Source organism: Zea mays, chromosome 8 (genome assembly GCF_902167145.1).
Source record: "Zea mays cultivar B73 chromosome 8, Zm-B73-REFERENCE-NAM-5.0, whole genome shotgun sequence".
Classification (NCBI taxonomy): domain Eukaryota; kingdom Viridiplantae; phylum Streptophyta; class Magnoliopsida; order Poales; family Poaceae; genus Zea; species Zea mays.
This window is the reverse complement of record NC_050103.1, coordinates 4,412,218-4,427,632: the sequence shown is the minus strand read 5'-3', so window position 1 is coordinate 4,427,632 and position 15,415 is coordinate 4,412,218. Positions and strand designations below refer to the sequence as shown.

General features: G+C 46.8%; 1 protein-coding gene across 6 annotated transcripts; it reads left to right on the top strand.

Moving 5' to 3' along the window:
- The first annotated feature begins 269 nt into the window (after window positions 1-269).
- LOC103634672 (probable splicing factor 3A subunit 1) lies at window positions 270-5,280 on the top strand. 6 transcript variants are annotated; one of them, XM_035961586.1, is made up of 5 exons: window positions 412-2,723; window positions 2,827-3,163; window positions 3,468-3,522; window positions 3,599-3,658; window positions 3,788-5,280. In XM_035961586.1, the coding sequence occupies exons 1-2, from the start codon at window positions 573-575 to the stop codon at window positions 3,094-3,096; spliced, it is 2,421 nt and encodes an 806-aa protein (XP_035817479.1). In that variant the 5' UTR covers window positions 412-572; the 3' UTR covers window positions 3,097-3,163; window positions 3,468-3,522; window positions 3,599-3,658; window positions 3,788-5,280. The 6 variants fall into 6 exon arrangements, with proteins under 6 accessions (XP_008655490.3, XP_035817479.1, XP_035817476.1 ...); XM_035961583.1 differs by lacking the exon at window positions 3,468-3,522 and having other exon boundaries at window positions 3,788-3,884; XM_035961584.1 differs by lacking the exon at window positions 3,788-5,280 and having other exon boundaries at window positions 3,599-3,756.
- Window positions 5,281-15,415: the final 10,135 nt, after the last annotated feature.

Here is a 15,415-nt window from a genome sequence, read left to right as displayed (position 1 = left end):
AACCAAACAAAAAACAGAGCCGCTCCGTTCTAGATTACCAAACACAGAACAGAGCAGCTCCGTTCCTAGAATCAGGGATGGAACAGCTCCGTTCTACTTAGCTCCTCAACCAAACACTACCTTAGTTTATTTCTACCTTAATCCTTTCCAATTTCGAAGGGAATTTGAGGTTACCAAAGTAGCCCTAGATGGAAGGGAAAAATATTAAATCCTTTTCTAAAAGGACTGGAGGGGCACGCTTTAGAGAGAGAAAATTTAAGGTAGTGAATGAAATAATAAGTGGAATTTTGTCACTTAAAACATTGCCTGCTTATTATAATTATTTCTGTGTTTATAAATTGTAGGTATATCTGTATCTATGAAATGTAGATCCGATTCTAATTTTACGAATGTGTTTGATGGTGATGACAAATATCAAATTGTCTGAACGAAAGGCTGCCGTATGGAGGAGGGGAACAGCTGAAATTTCTCCAAAAATACCAATCCGCCTTCCATGTTCTCGTCGCTGCCTCCGTCTGACGGCTCGAAGCTCCCTCCAGTTCCGATCTAAACCCGCCGAAACCCTAATCCCCATGGCTGCCGCCATGGGCAACCCCATCCTGACCCTCCCCGCACCGGAGGGCAACGGCACCGGGGGCGGCGACGCCGACCAGCAGCTGCAGCAGGCGCCGCCTAAGCCGCCTCCTCCCGGCGCGAAGACGGACCCCCCGGCGACGGTGGCCACCCACACGCGCACCATCGGCATCATCCACCCTCCGCCCGACATCCGCGTCATCATCGAGAAGACGGCTACCTTCGTCGCCAAGAACGGGCCCGAGTTCGAGCGCCGCATCATCTCCCTCAACCAGGGCAACGCCAAATTCAACTTCCTGCAGCCCTCGGATCCCTACCACGCCTACTACCAGCACCGCGTTTCCGAGATAGCCGCTGCGCCGCCCGGCGCGGACGGCCCCTCGGGCGCCGATACTGGCGCGGCTCCCGACGAATCGCCAGCGTCGGCCCCGGCCGACGGCGCCGCCGCCGCACCCGTAGATGGCGCTGCTGCGGACGCAAAGGCCGATCACTCCGCGCCCTTCCGCGTGGGGCCGCCGCCCAAGGTGCTGGTGCCACCCAAGGCTGAGCTGTACACGGTGCGGCTGCCCGAGGGTATCACAGGGGAGGAGCTGGACATCATCAAGCTGACCGCCCAATTTGTGGCGCGGAACGGGAAGAACTTCCTGACGAGCCTGGCGCAACGCGAGAGCAACAACATGCAGTTCCACTTCATCCGACCCACGCACAGCATGTTCCCCTTCTTTACGGCCCTCACAGATGCGTACTCCAGGGTGCTGAGGCCGGCAGAGGGGGTGCCTGCATTGCTAAAAGAGCTGAGGGAGGGGTCAAAGGACCTGACTACAGTGTTGGAGAGATGCTTGAACCGGTTAGAGTGGGATCGGTCGCAGGAGCAGGCAAGGCAGCAGGCAGAGGATGAGGTTGAGCAGGAACGGATGCAGATGTCAATGATTGACTGGCATGATTTTGTTGTTGTGGAGACCATTGAATTTGCAGATGATGAGTATGAGGGGCTTCCTGTGCCACTTACACTGGAGGAGTTGAAGCGCCAGAAGAGGATGGAGAACTTGGGAGAGGAGGAAGCGATGGATTTGACTGAACCTTCTAAGGAGGTTGAGATGGAAATGGATGAAGAGGAGATGCAACTTGTTGAGGAAGGAATGCGGGCAGCACGGCTTGAGGAGAATGATGGAGCAGCACAAGTTAGCTTGCCGGGTGATGACGAGGCACCTATGAGGATTGTCAAGAACTACAAGAGGCCTGAGGAGAGGATTCCGGCAGAGAGAGACCCAACTAAGTTTGTTGTCTCGCCAATAACTGGGGAACTCATTCCGATCAGCGAGATGGAGGAACACATGCGCATCTCACTCATTGACCCTAAGTACAAGGAGCAGAAAGAGAGGATGTTAGCCAAGATCAAGGAGACTACCCTTGCACCTGATGATGAAATATCACGGAACATTGTTGGCCTTGCTCGCACTCGCCCTGATATTTTTGGAACCACTGAGGAGGAGGTGTCTAACGCCGTCAAGGCAGAAATTGAGAAGAAAAAGGATGAACAGCCAAAGCAGGTTATTTGGGATGGTCATTCTGGTAGCATTGGACGCACTGCTACTCATGCATTATCTCAGCCTCAGGGTGGTGAGGAACAGTTTGATGCTACGAATGTTGATGGGAGGCCTGTTCCTGGTCCAGCTCCACTTGTCCGACCTGGCATGCCGTTGCCTCGACCTCCTCAGCCACTTCCTCTTGTTAATGTTCCTCGTTTTATCGCTCCACCAGCACCATACTCTGTTCCACCCCCAGGTTCTCATATGCCTGGAGTTCCACACATGATGCCTCACATGCATCTGCCTCCACAGCAGATACCTGGCCAGCCGCCGATGGTTAGGATGCCAGGTCAAATGGTTCATATGCCAACCAGCATTCCTCCGCCTCCTGGCCAAACTCAGTTTATGCCTGGTCCACCACGCACATTTGCTATGCCCCCATCATCGCACATGCCACCCATGATCAATCCCATTGGAATCCCTCAGCCTCCAGCACCGCCTCTGCCTCCACAGCCTCCTGCTGAAGAGCAACCACCTCCACCCGATGAACCAGAACCTAAGAGGCAGAGAACAGATGATGCTTCTCTCATCCCAGCAGAGCAGTACCTTGTTCAGCATCCGGTAATGGCTCTGGGTGTCCATCTTTCTTTAATCTTTCTTCCTTACTTTTCATGCTTTAGGTATTTTTGTTATATGGCAAGCTAATATGGTCTCTTGCCTGCAGGGTCCTGCTAGCATCTCTGTATCTGTACCCAACCTTGATGAAGGGAACTTGCGAGGCCAAATTTTGCAGATTCCTGTCCAATCACTGTCAGACACAGTTGGTAGTCTGAAGGAGCAAATTGCTGGAGAGTTGCAACTCCCTGCTAATAAGCAGAAGTTGAGTGTGAGGACTAGTTTCCTCAAAGACAACCTTACTCTTGCTTACTACAATGTGGGTCCTGGAGTGGTGATCAATCTAACACTGAGGGAGCGTGGTGGGAGAAAGAAATGAGTCTTTTGGTTCTCAGTTGGCAGTTTAATGCTTACAACTATAATTCAGCAGCTATCATGGAGAACCAGTTCGTATCTTTCATATTATTTTCTTTTGTATGCTATATGCAATCATTTGTGTTATGTGAACATCGTACTTTCCTCTATATTATGATACAGTTAAATCTTGTGAGTGGTTCTGCCTAGTATGTTACTTGAGGTTGCTAAATGCTAATGGATACTTTCTTGGCCACTTAATGTTAAATCGTATGGCTTCTCTAACTTCTTTTGTTTGGTCTTTGCGAGATGCCTTCTATATAAAGAGTTCGGATTTCTGTTTTCTATTCAATGTTATGTTTTTTCTTGTCTTATGGGTGTACATGTTACATGTAGATTCTTCTGTACAATGTCGATGACAGTACTATTTGTTTGGTGGTTATTTTGAAAGGTTTAGGCTGATGACCGTTCTTGTAGTTTTTTCATTGTGTATGATGCCACTGATTATTGAAAATACTTTTTGACAGGGCATCCATTGCGTCACAGCTGAAGTAGGAGTTTTTTTTGTATACGCTGAAATATCTGAAGTAGGGATATGAAATATTTTTTGTTTGTTATGTACATTATCTGGTTGTTTCCTTGTGTTATTGAACTGATCTATCCTGCAAAAACTGTTGTACGCTAACCAGGTTTTGTTGTACTGTATGTTCTCACAGGTCATTGGCATACGTACCTGTTTTTTTGGTATGGTGCTGCATGCAACTTTCCAGTATACGGACTGTTAATTCATTCCCATGGCATTATGTTCCTTTATCCTTACTTTTGTTGGTATTGTGGTAGCAGTGCACAGGTTAGATTTGATCTTAGTTTGAAATGTATCTACTTTAGATTTGGCTTTCAATTGCCCCAATTTTTCTCTATATTATTTTTGAAGCGCGTAGACGCCGTTAAGATTAATGTAATCTCTTCCCACAGATCAAGCAAGATATGATTCTGTGTGGATCACTAGAGTTAGTTACTAGTTGTGGCTAAAAAAATAGTTCAAATCAGCTAGAGACAGACTAGTTAAAGACTGCTATAAAATACTCCCTCCGTTCTTTTTTATTTATCGCGTTTTAGTTTAAAAATGAACTAGTCGGCGACAATTATTCGAGAACGGAGGTAGTAGCTTTTTAACTGTCTTCCTGATTGAGTGGCTAGGCTAATTTTAGCTAAAAATAGTTTTTTACTTATTGACACTTTCTGTTTAAATGCACTATGCCAATTTTAGCTATCTAACCATGAGTTGTATCAAATAGACCCACAGACTAGTCACTAAGCATTAAATTTATTCATTTGTTTAATATAATGTCCCATGTAATCACCGAACGGTCGATCATTCTATTTTTTATGTTCTTGATCTGTTTACATGTAGGGTCTGTTTGGACCCCTCTTAAGCTAAAGCAAAGGGACTAAAATTTAGTCATTTTAGGAGCTAAAGTACCAAAGCTAAAAGTGCCTAAAATATTACGGACCCCTCAGCTCACTCAAGGAGAAGTTAAGGCTCGCACTTCAAAAATTTCAGGTCTATTTTAACTTCTTCTATAAACAGGTTCAGCTCCACAAGCTCTATTTAAAAAAAAAACTAGAGGTCAATTTCATGATATTTTTGAAGCTAGTGCTTTAAAAATACTGTTTTTATACCTTCTCATGAAGTTGCATAAAAATTACACACCATGTCATTGGTTACATGATTTATCGATTCATGTCTTTTTCTCCACCTGCCAATCATCAATGGTAATTAAGGAAAATTACACAAATTAATTGTATTATAGAAGATAGAGTTTATGCATAAGTCAAACACTATTGAACCCTGTCTTATCAATTTGTTGAAGTTGTTTCACAGTGAAGGTAGAAAATCGAAGTTGTCATTTTTAAAGTGAAGGCCTCCCAAACAGTGCCTAAAACTCGCTATACTCCTCACCCCTCGGGTAACCCATCTCGAAAGGTGCCCTTTTCTCATATTTGCAAATGGACAACGGAAGCATAATTGCAGATGATGGATGGTGGAAGAAGTGTACTCATGTATTCATTTTATTATTGTTTGTAGTTCTGGTGCTGTACAAATGATTAATACTTCTGTATTTGTCAAGTTCATTGTTTTGTGTCATAGAAAAAGTATTCGGACTGCAAGAAATTTAAATACGACCTGCCTTCTTATATTGAACAACTAGCAGAGATGTTCCACAGAACAACAGGTGATGGAAGGACTTCGTATGAGGCTGTGCGAAGTGAAGAACCAACGAAAGGTAATTTCGATGACAATGATAAAGGGCTTGTTTGGTTCGCTTTCATGTGGATTGAGTGAGATTGGATGAGTTTAAATTCCAAACAAGTCAAATTTATTCTTCATTTTTTTAAATTTCATCCAATCCATATGTAATGGAAATAACCGAACAAGGCCTAGGTGGAAGAAGTTGAAGTTGGGACTTTAGTGAGCAGCAGCAGCAAAAAAGGTCTACTAGCACCACAGATACAACCAGTAATCCACCAAGAAAGTAAAAAGGCACAATGATTAGGTGCATGGAGGGCTTGATAGACACCCTACAAACTAGAAACTCCAAAGACTTGGATATGGCCAAGTAGATACAGAACCACATTGCAAGAACCAAGAAGATAGAGCATGAAGTGGACAAGGAGATAGATACATGCTTGGAACTGGCAAAATGGTGCAGAACAACTGAGACATACGAGTTCTATGTTGCGATTATGAAATTTGTAAAAAGATACAACAATAGACTACAAACGCAGGAAGGATGGCTCGGTTAAAGAAGTGTTTTTAGTATTGGAGACTGAAACCCTAACCCTAGACAAGGTAGGGAGCTGTATTAACAATAGAGTAAAATGGGCCTAAGTCCATTAGAATGATCCATTACACACAGTTCATTAGTACTCCACACAATACATTTAACATTTTCGCAGTTGAAACTCTAGCCACAACAGATGTTGAGACTGGACTGGAACTCTTCAAACACCGACGTAGAGAGGCCCTTGGTGAAGATGTTGGCGAACTAAGTAGTCAGGACATAAAGAACTCGCACGTAACTGACGGTGACACGCTTGCAGACGAAGTGGAGGTCGAGCTTGACATGCTTCATGCACTGGTGCTGGACGGGGTTGGTGGAGTGGTACATGGCGCTGACGTTGTCACAGTAGACGAGTGTGCTCCGCGTCAGCGGACTGTGCAGCTCCTAAAGCAGCTGACGTAGCCACACCGCTTTGGTGACGTCGTTAGCCACAATGTGATACTTGTCCTCGGCACTGGAGCGGGGGAAGGCCGGTTGTCAGTTCGAGGACCACGAGACAAGACTGTCGCTAAGGAACACAACGAAATCGGAGGTGGACCGACGCGTGCCAGGACAGCCGACCCAGTCGACTTCGGTGTAGACGGCGAGGTCGGTGGTCGCTGATCGTCGAAGGAGGAGGCCAAAGTCGGTAGTGCCCTAGAGGTATTGCAGGATCCGCTTCATAGTGGTGAGATGTGGCTCCCGCGGGGCATGCATATGGAGACACACCTACTAGACGACGTAGGCGATGTCGGGCTGGGTGAAGACGAGGTACAACAGCGCCCTGGCAAGACTTCAGTCGCTAGTGGGATCAGCCACCATGGGGCTACGTCGGAGGAGACCTTGCCCTCAGTGCCCACCGGAGTCATGTAGGTCTTACAGCCAGCCATGCCATCACACTCGAGGATGTCGATGGTGTACCGACGCTAGTGGAGAAATAGGCCCTGGGATCAACGCTCCACGGTGATCCCTAGGAAATGGTGTAACTCACCCAGATCCTTCATTGCGAACTCCTGCTGGAGGGAGGAGATTATGTGTCATCGGAGGTCATGGGAGGAGGCCATGAGGACGATGTCGTCGACGTAGAGGAGGTATGCGTGTCCAGGCTGCGACGGGAGACGAACACAGAGGGTGTCCGCCTTAGCCTCGATGAAGCCCTAGGAGAGCAAGAAGGTGATGAAGCAACCGTACCATGCTCGAGGCGCCTGCCTGAGGCCATAGAGGAACCGATTGAGCTTGCAGACCATGTTAGGGTGCACTGGGTCCACAAAGCCAATCGACTGAGTGCAATACACCATCTTTGCCAGAGTGCCATTGAGGAAGGAATTCTTGACATCGAGCTGATGCACTGGCAAGGACTGTGATAGAGACTAAGTCAGAATAGCTTGAATGGTACCATGCTTGACCATGGGGTTTAAGGTCTCGTCATAGTCCACCCGGGACGCTAGGTGAAGCCTTGCAGGACATAGCGAGCCTTGTATCGATCCAAGGAGCCACCTTCCTTTAGCTTGTGCTTGATATTCTTTTCTAGGTGACCACATTGGCTCAAGAGGGGCGTGGTACCAAGTCCCAGGTGTGGTTCGTCTGTAAAGACTCGTACTCCATAGAGTGCTAGTTGGGGTTGGCGAGCACACTACGGATAGAGGTCGGCTCAAGGGAGAGCGCCGGAGAAGATGACATCGAGAGGACCAAGCGGTCGACAGACCGGAGGACACCAACGGCCCGCTAGGTAACCATAGGGTGGAAATGCCCGGGGTTCTAGTGGAGAGCAATGGGAGGGTGCACTGGTGGCTCCTCGCGAGAGGGAGCCGAGGCATGGGCTGGTGTAGCAGAGGGGACCGAGGAGGCAAGCCGCACATGCCGCTGGTAGACATGGGTGGGATCAGCATAGCGTGTCGTGAGGGGCACAGGTGATGGGGCTGCGCTGAGCGCAGACAAGGGCGACGAGGCCGCGTCTGGCCCAGGCGACGGCACGGTGAAGGTAGAAGCAGCGAGGTCACGCATGTCACAAGGGATGGTGATGGGCCACACATGGCACATGCAAGCTGTGACACCCTAGGTGTTTATTTCATGTTATGTTGTGAGACTGGTCCTAAGCTCAGATCGTTAGGGAAGATAATGGTTTCTCGATCGCTTTTATCCCCGTTTATCAAGATTGTTCATGAAAATTTCACCGAATTCGGAGTTATTCGATCTTGAGAAATGCCAAATTTGGAGACTATTAAAATTTTATTTCTTGAAACAAATGCAAATTCGAAAGTCAATATTGTCCTACAGATATCGTCCAAACTCTTTTATTCAAACTTCTCAAAAACTATTATCTGACATGTGTTCAAGTTTGATTTCTCGATATTCGTTCCATATCCAAAGGTTTTATCCGAATCCGTACCCTCAAGCGGAATCTCTAATGTATCGACCTCTAATTAATTCTTATCCAAACCGACTTGATATCATTGCATCCGATCCAAATTCAAAACCAACTCGCTTATCTCGATCGGAAATTCGAAAGTCGGTCAAATCTTAAGTCGTTTTTTTCTTAATAGTGCGTGATGGAATTTTCGAACGTCGCAAAAATCAAAATCTCGGTCAAATTATTTCCTTGGCCTCTCGTTCGTCGGGACGCTGACTCTCTCAGTTCTCCGCACCGGCAAACTATGATTTTGGATTGTGATCATATTGTGTAAGGCGTGAGAGACTCACTTGTGGAGATTCCTCACAAACGCGATTTCGAGATATAAGGAAGAATCTGTAACACCCTGAATTTGGGGGTATAAAATTTCCTCTCTGATATCCACCAAATTCAGGTGTTACTCCATTTTTCTCTCCTTCCCTAGTCACCTTTTCCTTTTTCTCTAGAAGGGTTTATTATATTAGAAATGTAACTTTAGAGTTTAGGAGTAAAACCTTAGAAGAATGATGAAATGTTGCATCATGCTGACCCACATGTCTTACTCTTATTAATGCATATGCCTGGGATGCACCTTTTGCAAATGGTATATTGCATTTGAGTTTGAATTCAAAACAAAATAAAAGAAAAAAAGGAAAAAGGAATAGAAAAAGGAAAACCTTTCTTTTCCCCTCTCTCGACCTAGGCCCGTCCCATGGCCCAACCGGCGCTTTCCCCGTGCCCCCCGCCGTGGCCCATCCAGCACCCCCCTCCTCTCTCGCTCTGGTCCGCCCGTCAGCTACGCGCTCGACCGGCGCCCCGCCCCCACCTGTCACCCCCTCCGCCCCCTGCAACCGGCCGAGCCGTTTCTCCCGCGCACGTCTTGCTCACCCAGTGCCCCGTCCCCACCTGTCATCCTCCCCTCTCTCCCCCAAGTCGCCCACTCGTCCACCATGGCCGGGCCTTGGGAGCATAAAGCCCCCTCTGCCCCCCCGCGCGTGACCACCCCACCCCATCAACTGCTCCGCGTCGCCGCCGTTGCCTCACAGGTCACCGCCGTCCGCGCCGCCGGAGCTCCACCGAGCTCGCCCGAGCGGCGTCCCAAGGTGAGCTCCATGGCCGACAACCTCTATTTTCCCCATCCCCTCTCGCCGGTGGGTGTTTGAAAGGGAATTAGGCTTACACCTATTTCCTAAATGATTTTGGTGGTTGAATTGCCCAACACAAATAAATTGGACTAACTAGTTTGCTCTAGTGTATAAGTTATACAGGTGCCAAAGGTTCACAATTAGCCAATAAAAAGACCAAGAAGTGGGTTCAACAAAGAGAGCAAGGGATAACCGAAGTGTGCCCTGGTCTGGCGCACCGGACAGTGTCCGGTGCACCAGGGACTTCACGCTGAACTCTTCACCTTTGGGAAAATCCAGAGGCGCTCCGCTATAATTCACCGGACTGTCCGGTGCCCCAGAGGAGAGCAACTCTGGAACTCGCCAGCTTCGGGAATTCGCTCCGCTATAATTCACCGGACATGTCCGGTGTACACCGGACTGTCCGGTGAGCCAGCAGAGCAACAGCTACTTCGCGCCAACGGTCACCTGCAGAAGCTCCAACGGTGTGCTAGAGCGCGCAGAAGTCAGGCACGCGCGAAGTGGCGCACCGGACACTCTACAGTACATATCCGGTGTGCCACCGGACATCCAGGCGGGCCCATCAGTCAGAGCTCCAACGGTCGGAACCCAACGGCCTGGTGACGTGGCTGGCGCACCGGACACTGTCCGGTGTGCACCGGACTGTCCGGTGCACCATGCGACAGACAGCCTCCACCAAACGGCTAGTTTGGTGGTTGGGGTTATAAATACCCCCAACCACCCCACATTCAAGACATCCAAGTTTTCCTACTTCAACTACTTACAAGAGCTCTAGCATTCAATTCTAGACACACCCAAGTGATAAAATCCTCTCCAAATTCCACACAACACCTTAGTGATTAGTGAGAGAGATTTGCTTGTGTTCTTTCGTGCTCTTGCGCTTGGATTGCTTTCTTCTTTGATTCTTTCTTGCGATCAACTCAATTGTAACCAAGGCAAGAGACACCAATTGTGTGGTGGCCCTTGCGGGGAAGTTTTGTTCCCGTTTGATTGAGAAGAAGAAGCTCACTCGGTCCGAGGGACCGTTTGAGAGAGGGAAAGGGTTGAAAAAGACCCGACCTTTGTGGCCTCCTCAACGGGAGTAGGTTTGCGAGAACCGAACCTCGGTAAAACAAATCCGCGTGTAACACTCTTTATTCGCTTGCGATTTGTTTTGCACCCTCTCTCGCAGACTCGATTATATTTCTAACGCTAACCCGGCTTGTAGTTGTGATTAACTTTATAAATTTCAGTTTCGCCCTATTCACCCCCCTCTAGGCGACTTTCAATTGGTATCAGAGCCCGGTGCTTCATTAGAGCCTAACCGCTCGAAGTGATGTCGGGAGAACACGCCAATAAGGAGATGGAGACCGGCGACAAGCCCGCTACAAGCCACGGGAAAGCTTCATCGGAAGAGTCCCGCAAAAAGGGAAAGGGGAAGGAGAAGAAAGCATCTTCCCACAAGTCGCATCGGAGTGGGGACAAGAAAAAGAAGATGAGGAAGGTGGTCTACTACGAGACCGACACCTCATCACCATCTACCTCCGGCTCCGACGCGCCCTCCGTAACTTCTAAGCGCCATGAGCGCAAGAAGTTTAGTAAGATTCCCTTACACTACCCTCGCACCTCTAGACATACTCCATTGCTTTCCGTTCCATTAGGCAAACCGCCAACCTTTGACGGTGAAGATTATGCTAGGTGGAGTGATTTAATGAAATTTCATCTAACCTCACTCCACAAAAGTATATGGAATGTTGTTGAGTTTGGAGCACAGGTACCATCCGTAGGGGATGAGGATTATGATGAGGACGAGGTGACCCAAATCGAGCACTTCAACTCCCAAGCCACAACCATACTCCTCGCCTCTCTAAGTAGGGAGGAGTACAACAAGGTGCAAGGATTGAAGAGCGCCAAGGAAGTTTGGGACGTGCTCAAGACCGCGCACGAGGGTGATAAACTCACCAAGATCACCAAGCGGGAAACGATCGAGGCGGAGCTCGGTCGCTTCCGTCTTCGCCAAGGGGAGGAGCCACAAGACATGTACAACCGGCTCAAAACTTTGGTGAATCAAGTGCGCAACCTCGGGAGCAAGAAGTGGGATGTCCACGAGGTGGTTAAGGTTATTCTAAGATCACTTATTTTCCTTAACCCTACTCAAGTACAATTAATTCGTGGTAATCCTAGATACACACTAATGACTCCCGAGGAAGTAATCAGGAATTTTGTGAGCTTTGAGTTTATGATCAAAGGCTCAAGGAAGATCAACGAGCTTGATGGCCCCTCCACGTCCGAAGCACAACCGATCGCATTTAAGGCGACAGAGGAGAAGGAGGAGGAGTCTACACCAAGTAGAACACCCATCGACGCCTCCAAGCTCGACAACGAGGAAATGGCGCTCGTCATCAAGAGCTTCCGCCAAATCCTCAAGCAAAGGAGGGGGAAGATTACAAGCCCCGCTCCAAGAAGGTTTGCTACAAGTGTGGTAAGCCCGGTCACTTTATAGCAAAATGTCCTATTTCTAGTGACAGTGACAGGGGCGACGACAAGAAGGGGAGAAGAAAGGAGAAAAAGAGGTACTACAAGAAGAAGGGCGGCGATGCCCATGTTTGTCGCGAGTGGGACTCCGACGAAAGCTCTAGCGACTCCTCCTCCGACGAGGACGCCGCCAACATCGCCGTCACCAAGGGACTTCTCTTCCCCAACGTCGGCCACAAGTGCCTCATGGCAAAGGACGGCAAAAAGAAGAAGGTTGAATCCAAATCCTCCACTAGATATGAGTCCTCTAGTGATGATAATGCTAGTGATTAGGAAGATAATTTGCGTACCCTTTTTGCCAACTTAAACATGCAACAAAAAGAGAAATTAAATGAATTAATTAGTGCCATCCATGAGAAGGATGACCTCTTGGACTCCCAAGAGGACTTCCTAATCAAGGAAAACAAAAGGCATGTTAAAGTTAAAAATGCTTATTCTCTAGAAGTTGAAAAATGTGAAAAATTATCTAGTGAACTAAGCACTTGCCATGAGACTATAGACAACCTTAGAAATGAGAATGCTAATTTGTTAGCTAAGGTTGATTCTATTGCTTGTAATGTTTCAATTCCCAATCTTAGAAATGATAATGATAATTTGCTTGCTAAGATTGAAGAATTAAACATTACTCTTGCTAGCCTTAGGAATGAAAATGAAAAATTGCTTACTAAGGCTAAATAACTAGATGTTTGCAATATTACAATTTCCGATCTTAGAGATAAAAATGATATATTACGTGCTAAGATTGTTGAACTTAATTCTTGCAAACCATCTACATCTACCGTTGAGCACACTATTATTTGCATTAAATGTAGAGATGTTGATATTAATGCTATACATGATCACATGACTTTAATTAAACAACAAAATGATCATATAGCTAAACTAGATGCAAAAATTGCCGAGCATGAAATTGAAAATGAAAAATTTAAGTTTGCTCGTATTATGCTTTATAGTGGGAGACGCCCTGGCATTAAGGATGACATTGGCTTCCAACAGGGAGGCAATGTCAAAATTAATGCCCCTCCTAAGAAATTGTCCAACTTTGTTAAGGGCAAGGCTCCCATGCCTCAAGATAACGAGGGATACATTTTGTACCCTGCCGGTTATCCTGAGAGCAAGATTAGGAGAATTCATTCTAAGAAGTCTCACTCTGGCCCTAACCATGCATTTATGTATAAGGGCGAGACATCTAGTTCTAGGTAACCAACCCGTGCTAAATTGCCTAAGAAGAAGACTCCTAGTGCATCAAATGAACATAGCATTTCATTTAAAACTTTTGATGCATCATATGTGTTAACTAACAAATCCGGCAAAGTAGTTGCCAAATATGTTGGGGGCAAGCACAAGGGGTCAAAGACTTGTGTTTGGGTACTCAAAGTTCTTGTGTCTAATGCTAAAGGACCCAAAACCATTTGGGTACCTAAAGTCAAGAACTAAACATGTTTTGTAGGTTTATGCATCGGGGGGCTCAAGTTGGATAATCGACAGCGGGTGCACAAACCACATGACAGGGAGAAGAAAATGTTCTCCTCCTACGAGAAAAACCAAGATCCCCAACGAGCTATCACATTCGGGGATGGAAATCAAGGTTTGGTCAAAGGATTGGGTAAAATTGCTATATCTCCTGACCATTCTATTTCCAATGTTTTTCTTGTAGATTCTTTAGATTACAATTTGCTTTCTGTATCTCAATTATGTCAAATGGGCTACAACTGTCTATTCACTGATGTAGGTGTCACTGTCTTTAGAAGAAGTGATGATTCAATAGCATTTAAAAGGGAGTGTTAGAGGGTCAGCTATACTTGGTAGATTTTGATAGAGGTGAACTCGACACTTACTTAATTGCTAAGACTAACATGGGCTGGCTCTGGCACCGCCGACTAGCACATGTTGGGATGAAGAATCTTCATAAGCTTCTAAAGGGAGAGCACATTTTAGGATTAACAAATGTTCATTTTGAGAAAGACAGGATTTGTAGCGCATGTCAAGCAGGAAAGCAAGTTGGCGCTCACCATCCACACAAGAACATCATGACGACCGACAGGCCACTGGAGCTCCTACACATGGATCTATTCGGCCCGATAGCTTACATAAGCATCAGCGGGAGTAAGTACTGTCTAGTTATTGTGGATGATTATTCTCGCTTCACTTGGGTGTTCTTTTTGCAGGAAAAACCTCACACCCAAGAGACCTTAAAGGGATTCTTGAGACGGGCTCAAAATGAGTTCGGCTTAAGGATCAAGAAAATCAGAAGCGACAACGGGACGGAGTTTAAGAACTCTCAAATTGAAGGCTTCCTTGAGGAGGAGGGCATCAAGCATGAGTTCTCCTCTCCCTACACGCCACAACAAAATGGTGTAGTAGAGAGGAAGAATAAAACTCTATTGGACATGGCAAGAACCATGCTTGATGAGTACAAGACTTCGGATCGGTTTTGGGCCGAGGCGGTCAACACCGCCTGCTACGCCATCAACCGGTTGTATCTACACCGAATCCTCAAGAAGACATCTTATGAACTCCTAACCGGTAAAAAGCCCAATATTTCATATTTTAGAGTCTTTGGTAGCAAATGCTTTATACTTGTTAAAAGAGGTAGAAAATCTAAATTTGCTCCTAAGACTGTAGAAGGCTTTTTACTAGGATATGATTCAAACACAAGGGCATATAGAGTCTTTAACAAGTCCTCTGGACAAGTTGAAGTTTCTTGCGACGTTGTGTTTGATGAGACTAACGGCTCTCAAGTAGAGCAAGTTGATCTTGATGAGATAGGTGATGAAGAGGCTCCATGCATCGCGCTAAGGAACATGTCCATTGGGGATGTGTGTCCTAAGGAATCCGAAGAGCCTCCAAATGCACAAGATCAACCATCCCCCTCCACGCAAGCATCTCCACCAACTCAAAATGAGGATGAGGCTCAAGTTGATGAAAGAGAAGATCAAGCATATGAGCCACCTCAAGATGACGACAATGATCAAGGGGGAGATGCAAATGAGCAAGACAAGGAGGATGAAGAACCAAGGCCGCCACACCCAAGAGTTCACCAAGCAATCCAACGAGATCACCCCGTCGACACCATCCTCGACGACATTCATAAGGGGGTAACTACTAGATCTCGTGTTGCACATTTTTGTGAACATTACTCTTTTGTTTCCTCTATTGAGCCACACAGGGTAGAGGAAGCACTACAAGATTCGGATTGGGTGGTGGCAATGCAAGAGGAGCTCAACAACTTCACTAGGAATGAGGTATGGCATTTAGTTCCACGTCCTAATCAAAATGTTGTAGGAACCAAGTGGGTTTTCCGCAACAAGCAAGACGAGCATGGTGTGGTGACAAGGAACAAAGCCCGACTTGTGGCCAAAGGATACTCCCAAGTAGAAGGTTTGGATTTCGGTGAAACCTATGCACCCGTAGCTAGGCTTGAGTCAATTCGAATATTATTAGCCTATGCTACTTACCATGGCTTTAAGC

What these genes read in the sequence shown, in the direction of transcription:
- LOC103634672 (XM_008657268.3), top strand. Translation starts at nt 390, where the DNA reads ATGTGTTTGATGGTGATGACAAATATCAAATTGTCTGAACGAAAGGCT. An exon ending in AGTACCTTGTTCAGCATCCG is followed by an intron (nt 2,724 to 2,826) that starts GTAATGGCTCTG and finishes TCTTGCCTGCAG; the next exon opens with GGTCCTGCTAGCATCTCTGT.